The sequence below is a fragment of the Saccopteryx leptura genome, chromosome 3 (genome assembly GCF_036850995.1).
Source record: "Saccopteryx leptura isolate mSacLep1 chromosome 3, mSacLep1_pri_phased_curated, whole genome shotgun sequence".
NCBI classification, from domain to species: domain Eukaryota; kingdom Metazoa; phylum Chordata; class Mammalia; order Chiroptera; family Emballonuridae; genus Saccopteryx; species Saccopteryx leptura.
The window spans coordinates 108,809,549-108,825,527 of record NC_089505.1 but is presented as its reverse complement, the minus strand read 5'-3'; the positions used below and the strand labels follow the sequence as shown (position 1 = coordinate 108,825,527).

Below are 15,979 nucleotides of genomic sequence, written 5' to 3'. Positions count from 1 at the left end.
GTCATATTCTTTGAAGATCAAACAAAAGAAGAATTCTTGGATATAACTCTCAGCTTTGCCACCAGCTGGGCATGGGCAATTTGGCAAATCACCAATTTTTCCCAGGCTTATTTTTCTTACCTGTAAAGGTAGAGAATGGTACCTACCCTGCCCCATCTTGTGTTAATGTGAACGCCAAATGCAGCTGTGGCTATGGAAATACTTTCCAAATTGGGACGTACTAGACAAGAAAACAAATGTTCTCGTGCTAGATTATGAGCTCTATCGGGCTAGGACCTCTGTTTTGCTCACAAAACAGGGGCTGGTACTTAGTAGGCGTTCAGTAGCATGTCTTGAATGGATGATTGAATGAAGGAATACTTGAACAGCACACCACTCCAGTTCCAGGGCACCAAACACCAGCCGTGTAGAGAGATATAGAATTATCAACTCTGAAGAGCAAGGGTCCTTGTACCAATCTGTTGTTTTAAAATTCCTTTTGAGGAGCCAGAATAACAATGCCTTCAGGCGCTGGTGAGATCTGGACTCTCACCAAGATCTTTTCAAGGATGGACGATTGTTCTCTCAGTAATAGTTGTTTACAGGGATATGCCCAGGGTGGGGAAGGGCTGGTGTTTCAGAAGGAAGTCCTCAATTGAGAAATAGGCTCATCTTTTCCTCCAGACGTGTTTGTGCCCCATTGAAGTCCGTCCGGTGATTCTGACCCAGCGGACTCTGAATCTTCTACCATGCTGTTAGCTAAGCACTGGGCTAAGCTTTTTTGCATCAATTCTCATTTTATCCTCTGCCCTTAGGAAGCTGGGAAAAAGTCATGAAAAACAGAACCAGGCAGAATTGGGTTCAAATGCAACCAACACCACTTTGTAGTTGTTCTTGGGCCATGTTCTTCACTTCTCTGGATATTTTTTTCCCCAAAGGTTGGTTATAGAACATGACTTCGTGACTTTATGGCAAGGACTAGTTGAGGCAGTGGACCTGAAAGTGTTCATTTAGAAATGTTCCAGTGTGTCTGTGAGGCTTTTGTGCAGACATGTTTGGTTTAACCTGCCTAGCACTGTCTGGATATAGCTTCCCCAAGCCTGGGAGCCCACCACAGTCTCTAACGGCCACGGATTCTTATAAAAGCCTGACCCCTCACTGTCTTGCCCAATAATATTGCAATTGCACAGTCTGGGAGGCACACGGACTTTGATCTAGATCACAGCTCTGCCCTCTATTAGCTTGCTGGCCCCAGGCGGATTCCTTCATCATCTTTTTAGCCACAGGGCCCTCGTTGTGAACTGGGAAAACAAAACCTCCACTGCTCAGGGATTGCAAAATTTAAATAAACCCTCTTATAGGAAGTGACTGGCGCTGACTGCAGCGGAGAGGAGATTCTCAGCACAGGTTCTACCTTCCTGCCACTCTCTCCCTCCCTTTTTCGCTCCCATAAGTCATTGCGAGGGAGGAGGGAGAAGGCAAAGGCTTCTGGTTTTCAGCTTGGACCATCTGTCCTGGACAATGCTGAAGCCCAAAGGCTGAGATAGATACTGGATTCAAGGGTCCTTTTATGTTGCCAGTTTTGAAAGTTTTTCTTTTACCGTCACTTGTTTTGAGTTTAAGTGAACCTCACTTGAAGACTAAAAAGGGACAAAAACTCTTTGAAGTCCAGGATAGCTCCACTAACAAGCAGGTTACCAAGAGACCACATTCTAAAGAGGATTCACCACCACACACAAAGTGGCATCATTTTTTCCTCTAATGCATTTAAATTATGATTTGCTTTTAAATATTCATTCTGCACAGTTAATTACACTAAACCACAAGGCCCGGCAAATAATAGGTTCTCCACAAATGTTTCAGGATGACCTGAATGAATCAGTGATTGAAATGAATGAACACTATGGCCCTGTGCCCTCATTATGGAATCTTAAATCAGGTATTCACCGGCCTGTCTTTTGTTTCCCTCCCACCCCAAGAAATAAGCTTCTTATCTGACTCCTAGAAAAGTTTGATCACCCAAAGGAGAATTGAGGGCAACCCTGTTATACAAATTCTATTCAGCCCCAGATAGAGGCAGAACAGTCTAATCTAGGGCTGGTCAGACTTCTCTCATATATGGAGCTTAATATTTTAAAATAAGCTTTTGCAGAAGCCCAATACATGAAACAGATGCAAGTGGAAGGTCTCTCACTGGAGTTGGGGCAGGGGCTTTGGAGTTGCTGCCTCCTCTCCACTCTCCGCAGCCCCCAAGCCTCCCCCTGAGGAAGCCCTGAGGCTCCAGGGAACCCTGTTTGTAAGCCACTGATAGCATGCAGAGGACCAAATTGACAACGAGTAGACCTGGTTTCTTGCGACCACAAATTGGGGTTGACAGAGAATAGGAACCTAGGTATGGTACTTACAGTTACTGAGTCACAGAGTATATCATCAACAGAGAACAACAATAAGTTAATTTTTTCCATTGTGGAGACACCCACTATTTGCTGTATAAATATGTATATATATTTATTTATTTATACATATTTCATATATGCATGTTTATATATCTGTTCAGAATAAAGGTTTATTGGTGGTTGGAACACCAGACTCAGGACTTAGAGATATATATTTAAGTTCCAGCCTTGCTATAAACATACCATATAGCAGTGGTCCCCAACCTTTTTTGGGCCATGGACCGGTTTAATGTCAGAAAATATTTTCACAGACCGGCCTTTAGGGTGGGACAGATAAATGTGTCACGTGACCGAGACAAGTGTCAAGAGTGAGTCTTAGGCGGATATAACAGAGGGAATCTGGTCATTTTTTAAAAATAAAACATCGTTCAGACTTAAATATAAATAAAATGGAAATAATGTAAGTTATTTATTCTTTCTCTGCGGACTGGTACCAAATGGCTCACAGACCGGTATGGGTCCGCGGCCCAAGGGTTGAGGACCACTGCCATATAGCACAGGGAGAATTACTGAAATGCTCTGAATCTTCTCCTTGTTCTCATAAAATGGGAGTAAAATGTGGGAGATATGGCACAAACCATCTAAATTGAAGGCCGTGAAAATTACAGGCAACTGTTGTCCTTCTTGGTGGCCTTCACTGGCTCAGCTTCCTGAGCCTACTCCTTAACCTCTAATGTTCAGGGTTTTGTTTTCACCCTCCTCACCTCCCCTTGCCCCGCCCCTACCCACTCTTACACCTGTCTCTTCTGCTTTGCTCCCCTCTGGGGTTATTCTCTCTCTTACTCTCTAACTGTGCTAGATAGAATATATACCCCATTGCCTCCTGAGTCTCTTACTATGTACATGTACTGATGATAAATCTCCCATTTATTGAGTCATTTATACTTGCATAAAGCATTGCAGTAGGCAATTTCATAATTTCTTTATGAAGAAAGTGGCGATATCCATATTTGATGGTTAGCCCAGGCTTGGTATGGTCAGCTGCCTTGCCCAAGGGTGCAGAGCCAATTGGTTGAGCTGGATTTCTAGCCCTGACTTCAAAGGTTTTATCCTATGCTTCTTGAAAATGGCCAGGCTGGGCACTCTGATGAAAAGCCATTTCATTGCAGGTGAGAGTGTCATGGTCAGATCTGAGATCTAGGAAGAGCCCCCTGGCTGTAGAGTGAGGCTGGAATAGATAGAGTGAGGATGGCAGAAGGAAGGGCAGTCAGGCAGAACAAGTAACAGGTGCAAAGGCCCTGGGGTGGGAATGGTCAAGAAGGAAGCTGAGAAGGATCAGTCAGAGAGGTAGGAGAAAAGCCAAAAGGCACCAAAGAAGCCAATGAATGTGAGTTTCACCAAGAGAGAAGGGTCCCTAGGCTCAGATCCTCCAGAGAGGTCAGCTCAACTGAGTGGCAGATGGTTAAAATGTTCCTTGTAGGGAATTGTCGAGGAAACTGAACAGACAAGGGGAAGTGCTAACTTGGGCTGAAGCTTCAATTACAATGGCTAGCCATGAATGTGTGGTTGGTACCACGGTTCTCCACACAGCACCCTGACATCCAAGATTAGGAAGAGAAATGGTGGGTGGTAGAAATAATCAAAGGCAGATATGAGAGTACTGAGGAAGCCATGGGTGAGGGTCTTGAGGTTCAGATTAGTGAAAGAAGAAGGGTCAGCAGGAGATCTATAGACAAGGAGCAATGAGGGAGCCAGAAGGCTGGAGGGGCCTATAACTTAGGAGAGCAAGTACCTTAAGACCAAGTCATGCTGCTGGGGACATAGGCAGCAGGGAAAGAGCGGGATGGTGGAGTTTAAGATTGCACAGGTGGACTCTCTTGGGGCTCAAAACAGAAAATTCTGGGGATGGTCATGGATGTGATTGACTTTGGGCAGGGGCACTAGATCTCAGGAGGAGGGGGCTGGCCTCTAAAAGGTAAAGGAACAGAAAAGAAGAAGGTGAGCACATAACAGATTGTAGAATGAGGGATGAGAGAGGGTGCACACCTGCTGATGTCATCTGTCTCACCCACGAAGACTGAAGCAAGGTCATCAGCTGAGAGTTAGGGGAGGCAGGGGGCGGGGGGAGAGGCCCAAAGGGCATGCAGAAGGCATGAAGGGGTCTTTGTGCAGAGCAGGAGAATGAGCTTAATAGAACTAAATGGCCAGCGTTGCTGGGAAATAACTAGGACGTTTTGAGATGAGTAATTATGAATTTATAGTGACATCAATATTTCTACTCCTGTGACTTTTCTCCAGAAAAGCTCAACACTATGGGGGCAGGGATAGAGAATGCAAGTGGAGAGGTTCATCCCCAATTAATATCTCCCAGGCAACTGTTTAAAGGAAAAGCAAGAGACTGGGTGGATTTGCAAAAAAACGATCCTGACAATAGATCCTAAGTTGGGTAAAGACAGAAGAGAAGACAGGGGGCTGATGGGCAGAGAAAAAAAATGTTAGTGTCCGTGGAATGAGATCTAGACAAAGATAAAAGTTCTTCCAGGGGTTCAGCAATTGTTTTGGGGGTGACATACTGGAGGGCTGCAGAGGAAGCAATGGATGGGGGAGGGGAGACGGGCTTTCTATCAAGGCAGGAGTTGGAGCCAGAGGTACTGAAAGGTGTTGCAGATGCAAGTCGGGTGTTTTTGCCTTAGGGTGGGTGGTGGGGATGCAGACCTACAGGACTAGGGAAAGGATGGGAGGCAGGTCAGTGGTCGGAGAAGCAACGTAAGGCAACAGGGAGTAGTGTGGGAACCCGATTTGGGGAGAAGATAGAAGACCGAACACCTTTGCTTCTGAAGCAATTCCCTTTTGGTGTCAAGTTGTTTCAGTGCCAGAACTGGCTGTGGGTCCAGATGGCGTCTGCTTAAGGTCCCCCTGGAATCCTGACCCTGTTATATGGTGTAGTGATATCTAGAGGAAGAGAGGCAGAGTCTGCAGAGTTTAGGCGTGGAAAGTCCCAGAGAAGTCTTCTGAAAGTTATCCAGCAGAAAATTCGATGGGAAAAGGCAAAAAGAGAAACGTAAACTTGTGTGTATTCACTTATTCAGACGTGTCTGTGCATCTACCATTTTATCAGCCCGTGTGGGTTGCAGCCAGGGGCTCGCCATCTGTTGTTGGGATCACAGGAGCCAGCTGTTCAGGGGGAGGAAGTCTGTCTGTCCACCGACCCCCTGACCTTACCCAGGCAGCAGAGGGAAAAAAGTAGCTGATGTTCCCTTCTGAGCCTATTTTAAGGTACTCCATGCTAAATATCTGCAGATTGTAATATTTTAATTAATTGCCTCTAAGCTCTTAAAGTGATAAATGCCTTTTTGACCTGTTCTCTGTAATTACCTTCAGCATATTTCAACAGACTGCAAATACCATCTAATTTTGGGGCACAAGTACAGGATCAATTGAGTCTGAAGCTGAGGGCTTTTCAGGCAGCAAAACCTGGCTTTCCAGAAGAGACGTAAGGTGGTGCTGGTGGAGGTGTGTGAGGGTTCCCCGCAGAGCCGGTGTTCTGAAGCCTCAGGTCTTCTTTGCAGAGGTGGGCTGGGATCACGGTGTTGGTTTTGATGATCTTGCTCTAATGGGAAAAAAAAAAAATCCGTGTACAGAAATATCAGGAAAGGTAGGAAAAAGCTCTAGGGTCTTGAGAGAAATCTTGGGCGTAGTGAAATGGAACAAACATGGCATCAGAAGTCCGACATCTCAGCTCCCCTCTGTTGAATAGTGACGATGTCCCAGGTCCAGGGTGAGCCTTCACGTACCTACTATCTCATCTAACTTCATCCTCACCCTGCCACTAGGGGTGCTGTCACTTGCCCCATTCTACAGGTGAAGAATAGAATCAGAGAGATTTTTCTAACCTACCCAGGCTTAAGCAACCAGCAAGCTGACTTAGAACCCAGAAGGCTAAGTTGGCAAACTGCACAGCCTGCCTTGTCCTCGCCGTGGCGGCTGCCTTCAGGCCCGGCTGTGTCCACGTGACCTGTGAATCGAAGAGTTTCTCAGCACAGACTCACAGAAGCAGTCGGGTGCACACAAGGGGAATGGAGAAGAGATGGTTCCCCTTAGTTAGGGCTTTGCTCAAACTTGCTTCAACTGACATTTGAGCTCAGGATGAGGGAAGCTCCATTGGGGTGAAGAGCAGGGGGCAAGCCACCAGGAGCTAGAAGGGAACAAGGAGCAATTCTGACCCCGTGGCTTCTTGCAGATAACCCTCTGCCGGCTCTGCCTGACGCTGTTTTCATGGCTGTTTCCTCCCCTCTCCGCTGGCCCTTCAGAGAGGAGGGGCTGTCTCTCGGACATCTTTCTTTCCCCACACTGCCTGGCCCGTCATGGGCACTCAATAAATGTTGGAATGAGGGAGTGCAGGAATGAACGCTGGCAATGAGAAGGGATGAGTTATGTCCGGGAGCTGTGACACCCGCTTCCCAGACCCTCCCAGGGAGGGTTTCCTGGGAGAGGTTTCTCACGGCCCCCTCCACACATGCAGAGGAGCTCCGGGACACGTTTGCCGCGTCAAGGAAACCAGGCTTGACACCACTTTCATTTTATATACTTAGGCTTGTTGAATCTGCTCCCTGTTTCTTTACTGTTAGTCTCTTTGCCTACAATTAGGATAAATGGCCATGTGGGCAGCGATGGAGCGGGCTCGTAGAACTCTTTGTTAAAAGAGCTGAGCACTAATGTTGAAGAATGTAGTGTCTAGGCCTAAAGAACAAGTTTTTAAAGAAGGCAAACACCTAGGTACAATGTAGTACCTTAACTGTTATCAATCACTACTTAATCTAATTAGTTTAGAAGCTATTTTAAAGAGCTTAATTAGATTAAGCCGTGATTGATAACACTTTATATCTACTTGAGTAGAGCACTTCTTCTAATTCACCTTGAATCTTGACGCTTCCAAGTCAAAAGCCTGTGTCAGGCATGTGCTGAGCACGGGGAGGGAGTTGGGAAGTCCTTGATTGGCAGTGAGCTCACTCTGGGTACCTGGTCCTGGGCTGACCTGGGGGCCTTGGCAGAGTCCTTGAGCACAGACATTCTGAGACCTAATGAGGTGGCCTTGACCAGGACATCCTGAGGTTCTACTTTAGGGGGCCCAAGAACAAATGGGGAACCATAGAGCGGTCAGCAGAGCAAGGCATGGGCAACTCAGCAGGCCCACAGGTGTCTGGGGCCCGCCGAGATTTAGGTCAACAGGAGGAGTACTAGACCACACCTTCTTGGTGGAGTTGCTGATCACAGTAAAGTAGGGGAGGGGACCGGCTTAGCTTGATCATGAAGTTCATTGCACACAGAGCAGCAGGTGGGGTACGTATGTCCTGCCCCCCACCTCAGAGCTCAAGGAGCTGTGACTTCCCTTTGAACCTAGTGAGAGCTACGAGGAGAACACACAAAGCAGAAGGTCACGTGCGGGTTGAGACCGTACAGACTTCAGTCTCATCTGGGCTAGGAGTGAGAGGTGGGGATGGGAACCGGACTTCATCTGAACTAGACTTTCATCTTCTCTCTCTGCAGCCCGCATGTGTGATGCCCACCTCCGAGGCCCCTCGGGCATCATCACTTCCCCCAATTTCCCCATTCAGTACGACAACAATGCACACTGTGTGTGGATCATCACAGCACTCAACCCTGCCAAGGTAAGGCTCTCGGGGACTGTGGGCAGTGTCCTGTGGGCAGGGCTGGGTTAGCGACAGTTGGTCTACAAGGGTTTCAAACTTAGAACTTAGTTTTGGTAGGTTCATTGTAGACAATTCTTAAAAATTGCTTTTTAAAATATTAACTAGCTAAAAACATATTTGTAAATGTAAGTAAGACAATAAAGAACATCAATACAACAGACACATGCATAGCCAAATCAGTTACCTTAACGATGCATGTCCCTCACCAATCCCATCCAATTTCCTACCCCTAGGGCAAACTCTGCCTTGATTGCGTGCTTATCATTTCTCTTCTTTTCTTTATACATAAACTCTAAGTGTATCCTTAAAAATACATTGTTTAGTAAGCCAGCATTTGAACTTTATATGAATGTAATTGTGTTGTATACGTTCATGATCAGCTTTATTAAAAAATGGTGTCCCTTAAATTTATCTATGTTGTTGTATGTCGTTTTGCACTGCTGTACATACCTTTTCACATGTTTATTTCACATGTGGTTTTTTTCTGTGTGTGATATGTCCTTTGTTCTTTCATAAATTATACAAGTGTCTTGCCAAGGTCCACAGAATAACCTGTTGAAATCTTTAATTACACCAAAACTATAGATCAATTGGAGAACTGTTATATTTGTAGTACTGAGTCTTCTGGTCCATGAGTATGGTATATCTCTACTTACTTAGGGCTTTTTAAATGGTTTTCAGTAAACTTTTGGAAATTTTCCATTACAGGTCTTATTTATTTCTTAATGTATTTACTCCTAGGTAGTTTATATTTGTATTTGTTGCTGCTGTTATAAATCATATCTTTTTAAATTTTTATTTTCTACCTATTTCTTGCTGGTGTTTAGAATGCAATTAATTTTTATTCTTTGATTTTTGTATATAGCAACTTCTCTTGTAATAATTTATCTGTGAATTACTTGAGGTTTTCTACATAAAACAATCATCATCTTCAAAAAATAATGGTTTTACTTCTTTCTTTCCAATCCTTATACCTTTTCTTCATTCTTTTTCTTGCCCCAATTTTCTGGCTTAAATTTCAAATACAATGCCAAATCACTGTAATGATGGTGGGCACTCTTGTCATTGTTTAATGTTAAATAGAATATTTTTATTTCATCATTATGATGTTTGCTGAAGCTTTTTTTTAAAATTTAGTTTTTTCCCAATCTTAGTTTGCTAAGAACTTTTATTGTGAATGGGCCTTGAGTTTTATCAGGCACTTTTCTGTATCTATTGATATAATCATATGATTTGTTCCTTTATTTTCTAAGTATGATAAATCACATTGGTTGATTTTTCTAATGTTAAACTAACCTCACATTCCTGGTATAAACCTAAGTTGGTCATTTAGTATTATTATTTTTATACATTCTTATAATTGATTTGCTAATATTTTCTTTAATAATTTGCTTCTATTTTGTTAGTGATATTGGCCTTTTTAAAATAATATTCTTGCCATATATTTTTGTCAAGATAATGTTGACCTCATAAAATGATGTGAAGAATGTTTCCTCTCTTTCTAGAGTTGTAAGTGGACGATTGTAATAACTTTTGCTTTAAAAGTTTTGTGGAACTTTTCAGCAAAACTATCAGGGTCTGCTGTTCCTTTGTTGGAAGATTTTGAATTATAGATTTAATCTTTTTATAACAAAGGGATTAGATTATCTACTTTTTTCTTGAGGCCATTTTATTAAGTTTTCAAATTTATTGGGTAGAAAGTTGTGTATACTATCTTTTATTATGTATTTTTACTCCCTTTTTCATTTCTTGTATCTCTTTTTTTTTATCGATATTGCCAGAGGTTTTACATTTTGCTATTTTTTGCAAAGAACCAATTTTGATTTTCTTAATACTTCTTTTGATATATTTATTTTCTATTTCATCAACTTCTGCTCATCTTTATTCTTTTTATTATATTTGGATTTATTCTGTTGTTCTTTTTTCTACTGTGCCTAATATATTATTTTTCAATTTTATTTAAAGATTTAATGCTATATATTTCCCTCTAGGAACTATTTTGATTCCATTCCCACAGGTTTTTATACATAGTATATCTGTTATAGTTTCATTCAGAGTATTTTCAATTTTCATTATTCTTTCATCTTGCAACTGTAACTTATTTAGAAGTATTTCTTAATTTTCAAACAAAGGTTTATATTTCCAGCTGTCTTTTTGCTACTGGTTCTAAAGCTTGTTGTCAGAGAACATTATCTGTATTTGAATCATTTGAAATTTCTTGAGTCTTGCTTTTTGGACCAGAAATGGTCATTTTCCACATATATTCTATGTGTGCTTGAAAAAAAAAAAGGTGTATTTTTTAGTTTTTTTTGTGTTCCATTACATTAAGCTTGTTAATTGTGCTTTTATCTTTTATATCTGCATTGATTTTGTCCTTTTGATCAGTCAATTGCCGAAGAAGGTATAGTAAGACCTCCCACTAAGATGGTGCTTTTGTCTATTATTCTTTGAAATTATTCTTGATTTTTGTTTTGTATATTTTGGGACTATGTTATTAGAGCAGTTGAGAATTATATATCTTACTTGTGAGTTGAAATTTTTCAAAAATAATTATGTAATTATTCTCTTTATCGTAGTAATGCTTGAGATTAAAGTTTTTCTCTCAGCTATTACATCAGCTTTCTTTTGTTTTTTGTCTAATACTGGGTAAATCTTTTTTCCTTGCTTTCTACCTTTCTATTACCTAATGCTTTGTATGTGTCTTCCGCATAGCTGTATTTTTAAAAATCCATGCTCACAATCTTATAACTAGAACAGTTAGACCATTAAAATTATGCAATCATTTTGCCCTGGCTGGGTAGCTCAGTTGTTAGAGCATTGTCCTACTATGCCAAGGTTGCAGGTTTGATCCCCAGTCAGGGCACATACAAGAGTCAACCAATGAATACATAAATAAGTGGAACAACAAATCAATGTTTCTCTCCTTTCTCTCTAAAATCAATTAATAAATTATAATTTTTAAATAAATACAAATTTTAAAAATAAAATTATATAATCATTTCTACTCTTTTAGGGTTACCCTGAAATATTCATATACATACTTAATTAAGTCTAATGTAAATGGTAATTTTATGTCCCTCCTGAAAAATCAGGGGTCTTAGAACACTGTGATGTTAACTAATTTCTCCCAATTTATACTCTGTGCTGTGTATATTTTCATGTTTGCTCGTGTCATTATTATTGTTTAATAAACCCAATGTCCATTTAGATTTACTGACATAATTACTGTTACTTTATTTACTATTCTTTTTTGCATATAAGTTCTTCTCTTTGGAATTTCTGTCCAAAGTATATGCTTTAAAAATTATTTTCCTCTTGATGACAAACAGTTTTAGTTTTTGTTTGTCTTAAAACATCTGTGTTTTCCTTTCTTCTTAAAAAAACATTGATATTCACTAGATATCTGATTCTTGGTTGATAATTGTATACACTCTGCATGTGAAAATATTATTCCAATATCTTGTAGCTTCCAATGTTGCTGTAAATTTATTATTGTTTCTTTGTATGACAGTCTTTTGGCTACTTTTATGGTCTTTGCTTCTCTTTAGTGTTCCATAGGTTCACTATCATGTGGGTATTTTTATCCTACTTGATTTCATTAACCCTTTGAGTAGTATGAACGTTCATGTACATCCTCGTGCCTCCTAACCATCCAGAGTACTATCTGTTTATTTTAAAAATGTGTAAGGCAACATTATAAAAAAGGCAAATATATATATGTTCTTCTTGTTTCCATAAATTGGTTATCAAACAAACATGATTTTAAGTTAAGTTAATAAAACTGTAACTGGAACTAATTTTATTTTTTGAAAAGAAAAAAGAAACTCACTCCCGAGGGTCAGCGAGCATGAAAAAACTCACTACTTCAAAGGATTAAGGTTAAACTCCTTGAATCTCTGAATTGTGTAAGAAACTTTTTCTTACATTAGCTTTTCAGCTGTAGCCTCTGCTTTATTCTCTTTCTTTTCTGTTTCTGGAAGTCTGGCACAGCACATTAGTCTTTCTCACTCTATCTCCTGTGTTTCTTTCTTTCTTTTTTTTTTTTTTTTTTTGGAGAGAGTCAGAGAGAGGGATGGGTAGGGACAGACAGACAGGAACGGAGAGAGATGAGAAGCATCAATCATCAGTTTTTTATTGAGACCCCTTAGTTGTTCATTGATTGCTTTCTCATATGTGCCTTGACCGCGGGCCTTCAGCAGACCGAGTAACCCCTTGCTCAAGCCAGCAACCTTGGGTCCAAGCTGGTGAGCTTTTGCTCAAATCAGATGAGCCCACGCTCAAGCTGGTGACTTTAGGGTCTCGAACCTGAGTCCTCTGCATCCCAGCCCAGTGCTCTATCCACTGCGCCACCGCCTGGTCAGGCTCTCCTGTGTTTCTTAACTCCTGTCGTATTTTCTCTTTTTTATTCTATTTACTAATTCTTTGTTCACTTATATCTAACCTCTGTTGAATTCATTCACTGAAGATTTGTTTTAATTAAAATATCACCAGTTTCTTTTTACCAAGTTCTATTTGGTTCTTTTTCCAAGTTTTTATTATTATATATTTTAGTCTCTTGCTCCTTACTTATGTTTAATCCTCCTCTAATTCTTAAAATACATTAAACATTTATTTTACATTTTGTGTCTGTCAACCCCAATATCTGAAGCTTTTGCAAGTTTGGTTCTCTTGTCTGTAGTTTCTCCCCTCTCTCCTTCAGAACCAGGTTTCCTTCTGTTTTATAACTTTTCACTATGTGGTTAGATGTAAAAACTCTGTGTGTGGGAATTATTGGAGAACTGGGTAGAGGTCGTTTTTTCCAGAGAGAGTTTAACATTTGCTTCTGCCCAGTGCCTGGTGGCAGCAAGAAACACGTCCAGAATAAATTCTTAGTATGAAGATTTCAAACAACCCGAGTAATCCAAAAGCTGAAAACTCATGTGAAAGTGGGCTTATTGTGATGGGGCTTCCGAGGGAAGTTTTCCACTTGCTCTCTACTCAGTGTCAGGTCTGAGATAAACAATCAGCCCCCAGATCCACCCAGAGGGTAGGATTGGCTGAGAAGAAGGAAGACAGGCTTATTTCTAGCTCCCCCGCAAACTAAGGGCACAGCTTTATTTGGGGGTATCATATTAGATTCCCCCACCTTGGTGGACTCTGACCTTTGTTTCTCATTCGCTCTTTTTCACAAGGCCCTGAAAACCAAAGCTCTACTTTACCAGTTTGTTTTTTAAAAAAAAAAAAAAATGTACTCAAAGCCAAAGCCGGCTTCATGCTCTGAGTCACACTCTGGTCCCCTGCCGTCACTGAGTTTTTGGGCTGTAAGCATTCTTACCTTATTAGTCTTCTTGGGGCTGCCATAACAAAATATAATGGACTGGGTGGCTTAAACAAGAGACATTTCTTTTCTCACAGTTCTGGAAACTAGAAGTCTACAGTCAAGATGCCGGGAAAAAAAATTCAGTTTCTGGAGAGGACTCTCTTTCTACCTTGTAGATATCATCCTTCTCACTGTGTCCTCACATAGCCTTCCCTCTGTGGACAGGTAGAGAGAGACTCCCTGATATGTCCTCCTCCTCTAATAAGGACACCGGTCCCATTGGACCCCACCGTTATGACCTCATTTTACCCGACTTACCTTCTTAAAAGCTTCATCTCTAATTACTATTACATTGTGGTTAGAACTTCAATATAAGAATTTGGGGGGGATGCCTGACCAGGCGGTGGCACAGTGGATAGAGCGTTGGACTGGGATGCGGAAGGACCCAGGTTCGAGACCCCAAGGTCGCCAGCTTGAGCGTGGGCTCATCTGGTTTGAGCAAAAGCTCACCAGCTAGGACCCAGGGTTGCTGGCTCAAGCAAGGGGTTACTCGGTCTGCTGAAGGCCCAGGGTCAAGGCACATATGAGAAAGCAATCAATGAACAACTAAGGTGTCGCAACGAAAAACTAATGATTGATGCTTCTCATCTCTCCATTCCTGTCTGTCCCTGTCTATCCCTCTCTCTGACTCTCTCTCTCTCTGTCTCTGTAAATAAATAAATAAATAAATAAATAAATAAATAAATAAATAAAAGAATTTGGGGGGGGGATATAATTCAATTCATAATACTAACTTGTAAAAAGCTTTATTTTTCTATTTAAGTTTTACTCAACCTTTTAAAATTGTTTGGTCAAGGAACATAGGACCACAATGCTAGAAACATTAGAAACAGATTTCCTCTGCAGAGCATTTTACAAAGAAAGTTTCACATTTTAATAAACCATTAGATGATGAACATAGTTGTTGGGGAAGGATGTTACAGTCACATGGGGGTGAGGATGGAGGCTAGACAAGAAGAAGGACTTACTACTAAGAGGCTATTAGCTCGTTGACTAAAGGCTCCTTCTTAGGCATTGTTAAAGATGCTTATCTCTGTTTTCTTTTGAACCTGAAAGTGGCCTACAAGGGAAATTGTCTGTAAGGCCTGATAATTTTCTAAGAAACAATTTGATTCACCCCCAGAAGGCCTACACTTGGATGGTGGTTGGGGATCAGTGGCCCCACACTGGTCACTCCCCCACGTGTCCTGAAGGAGGTCACACCAGTCTGGGTTCCTGAAGCCATCCCCTCTGAAGGGCACTCTCTCTGAGCCAAGCTGTGCAGAAGGGTGTTCCTAGCTTCACCACAGGTTCTCAGTGAACTTTGGATAGCCCTGGGGAGCCCAGAAAGGCTGAAGAGCATCCCTTCCTGGCACCGTGCGGGAGAAGAGCCACAGAGCATACAACGCAGAATGTAGGGTGTAAGTGTGGCAGCTCAAAGTCTACGACTGCAGAGTCCTAGCTGCCTTCGTGCCACCAGCAGGGAAATTGGATGGTGTGTCCCCAGCCTGTTCACTAGCCCACAGGAGGGAAACGTGTGTTCAAGGACTGCCTGTCCAGTCGCCTTTGGGACATCTCCCCTTCAGCCAAAAGCACAGCATCTCCAAGTCCACACTATGTTTTATGAGATGAGCATTCTTTCATTCACTGACTATAGGTATAATCTCTGCCCTTGAGGAAGGATCACATAAGGAGAAAAGACATGCATATAAATTAAAAAACTAGAATAAAGGTAAATGCTCATGGAAATGTGTCAGCGTGTGATGGGAAAACCTAGGAAGATCAGGGAAATTTTTCCCTAACTGGAAGATCAGGGAAGTTTTTACAAAGGATGTCACATTTGAGCAGGGTTTTGAAGAACGCGTAGGCTTGGCCATCAATAGCTTAGAGTGGACGCATGTGCAAAGGCACGAGGTTTGGAACAGCCTCTTAGAACTGAAAGTAACCCAACATGCCTAGATCAAGATGAGAATGGAAAGGTGAGCAGGATCCAGATCACGGTGAACCCACATTCTTGCCAGAGAGGCTTGGGTTTTAGCCTGAAACAAAGTTTTAAGGGTAGAAGACTGTTGTTAATAACAATAATAGCCCCCTTATATTGCATGCCTATTATGTGCCGAGCTCTGAGCTAAGCCCTCTATAGAAATGGTTTTACTTCTCAGAATAGCACAATTGATTAGATATTAATAGACCCATTTGATGGATGAAGAAACTGAGTCATAACAGGTTAAAGGTTAGTACATTTTTCCCTAGCAGTAAGTGGTAGCACCAGGATTTAAAGCCAGTCTTTCTGACCCCATTGGTCATTCATTCGCTGTGCTACTGGATGGAACGAGGTCTCAGAGTAGATGGGAGCAGGTAGGATTGGCAGCACTGGGATCAGCCTTGGGAAGGATGAGGCCGCTCTTCTTCTGAAGCAGAGCAATAGCAGGAAGGTCTGAGGTTTGGGAAGATTACTGGGGCAGGAGCAGGGAGAGTCACAGAGGGATAATAGAGAGAGCGAGACCAGTTAGGAAGCTGAAGCAGTTAGTTACCCAAGTGAAAAAAATGGGGAC

The 15,979-nt window shown here is 41.8% G+C and overlaps 1 protein-coding gene across 1 annotated transcript in view; it reads left to right on the top strand.

The window, feature by feature from the left end:
* CSMD2 (CUB and Sushi multiple domains 2) overlaps window positions 1-15,979 on the top strand; it is a 597,382-nt gene that overhangs the window by 311,779 nt on the left and 269,624 nt on the right. The window contains exon 10 of the mRNA XM_066375796.1: window positions 7,923-8,044. Coding sequence (XP_066231893.1) covers window positions 7,923-8,044 — 122 coding nt within the window. The remainder of the gene's footprint in view (window positions 1-7,922; window positions 8,045-15,979) is intronic.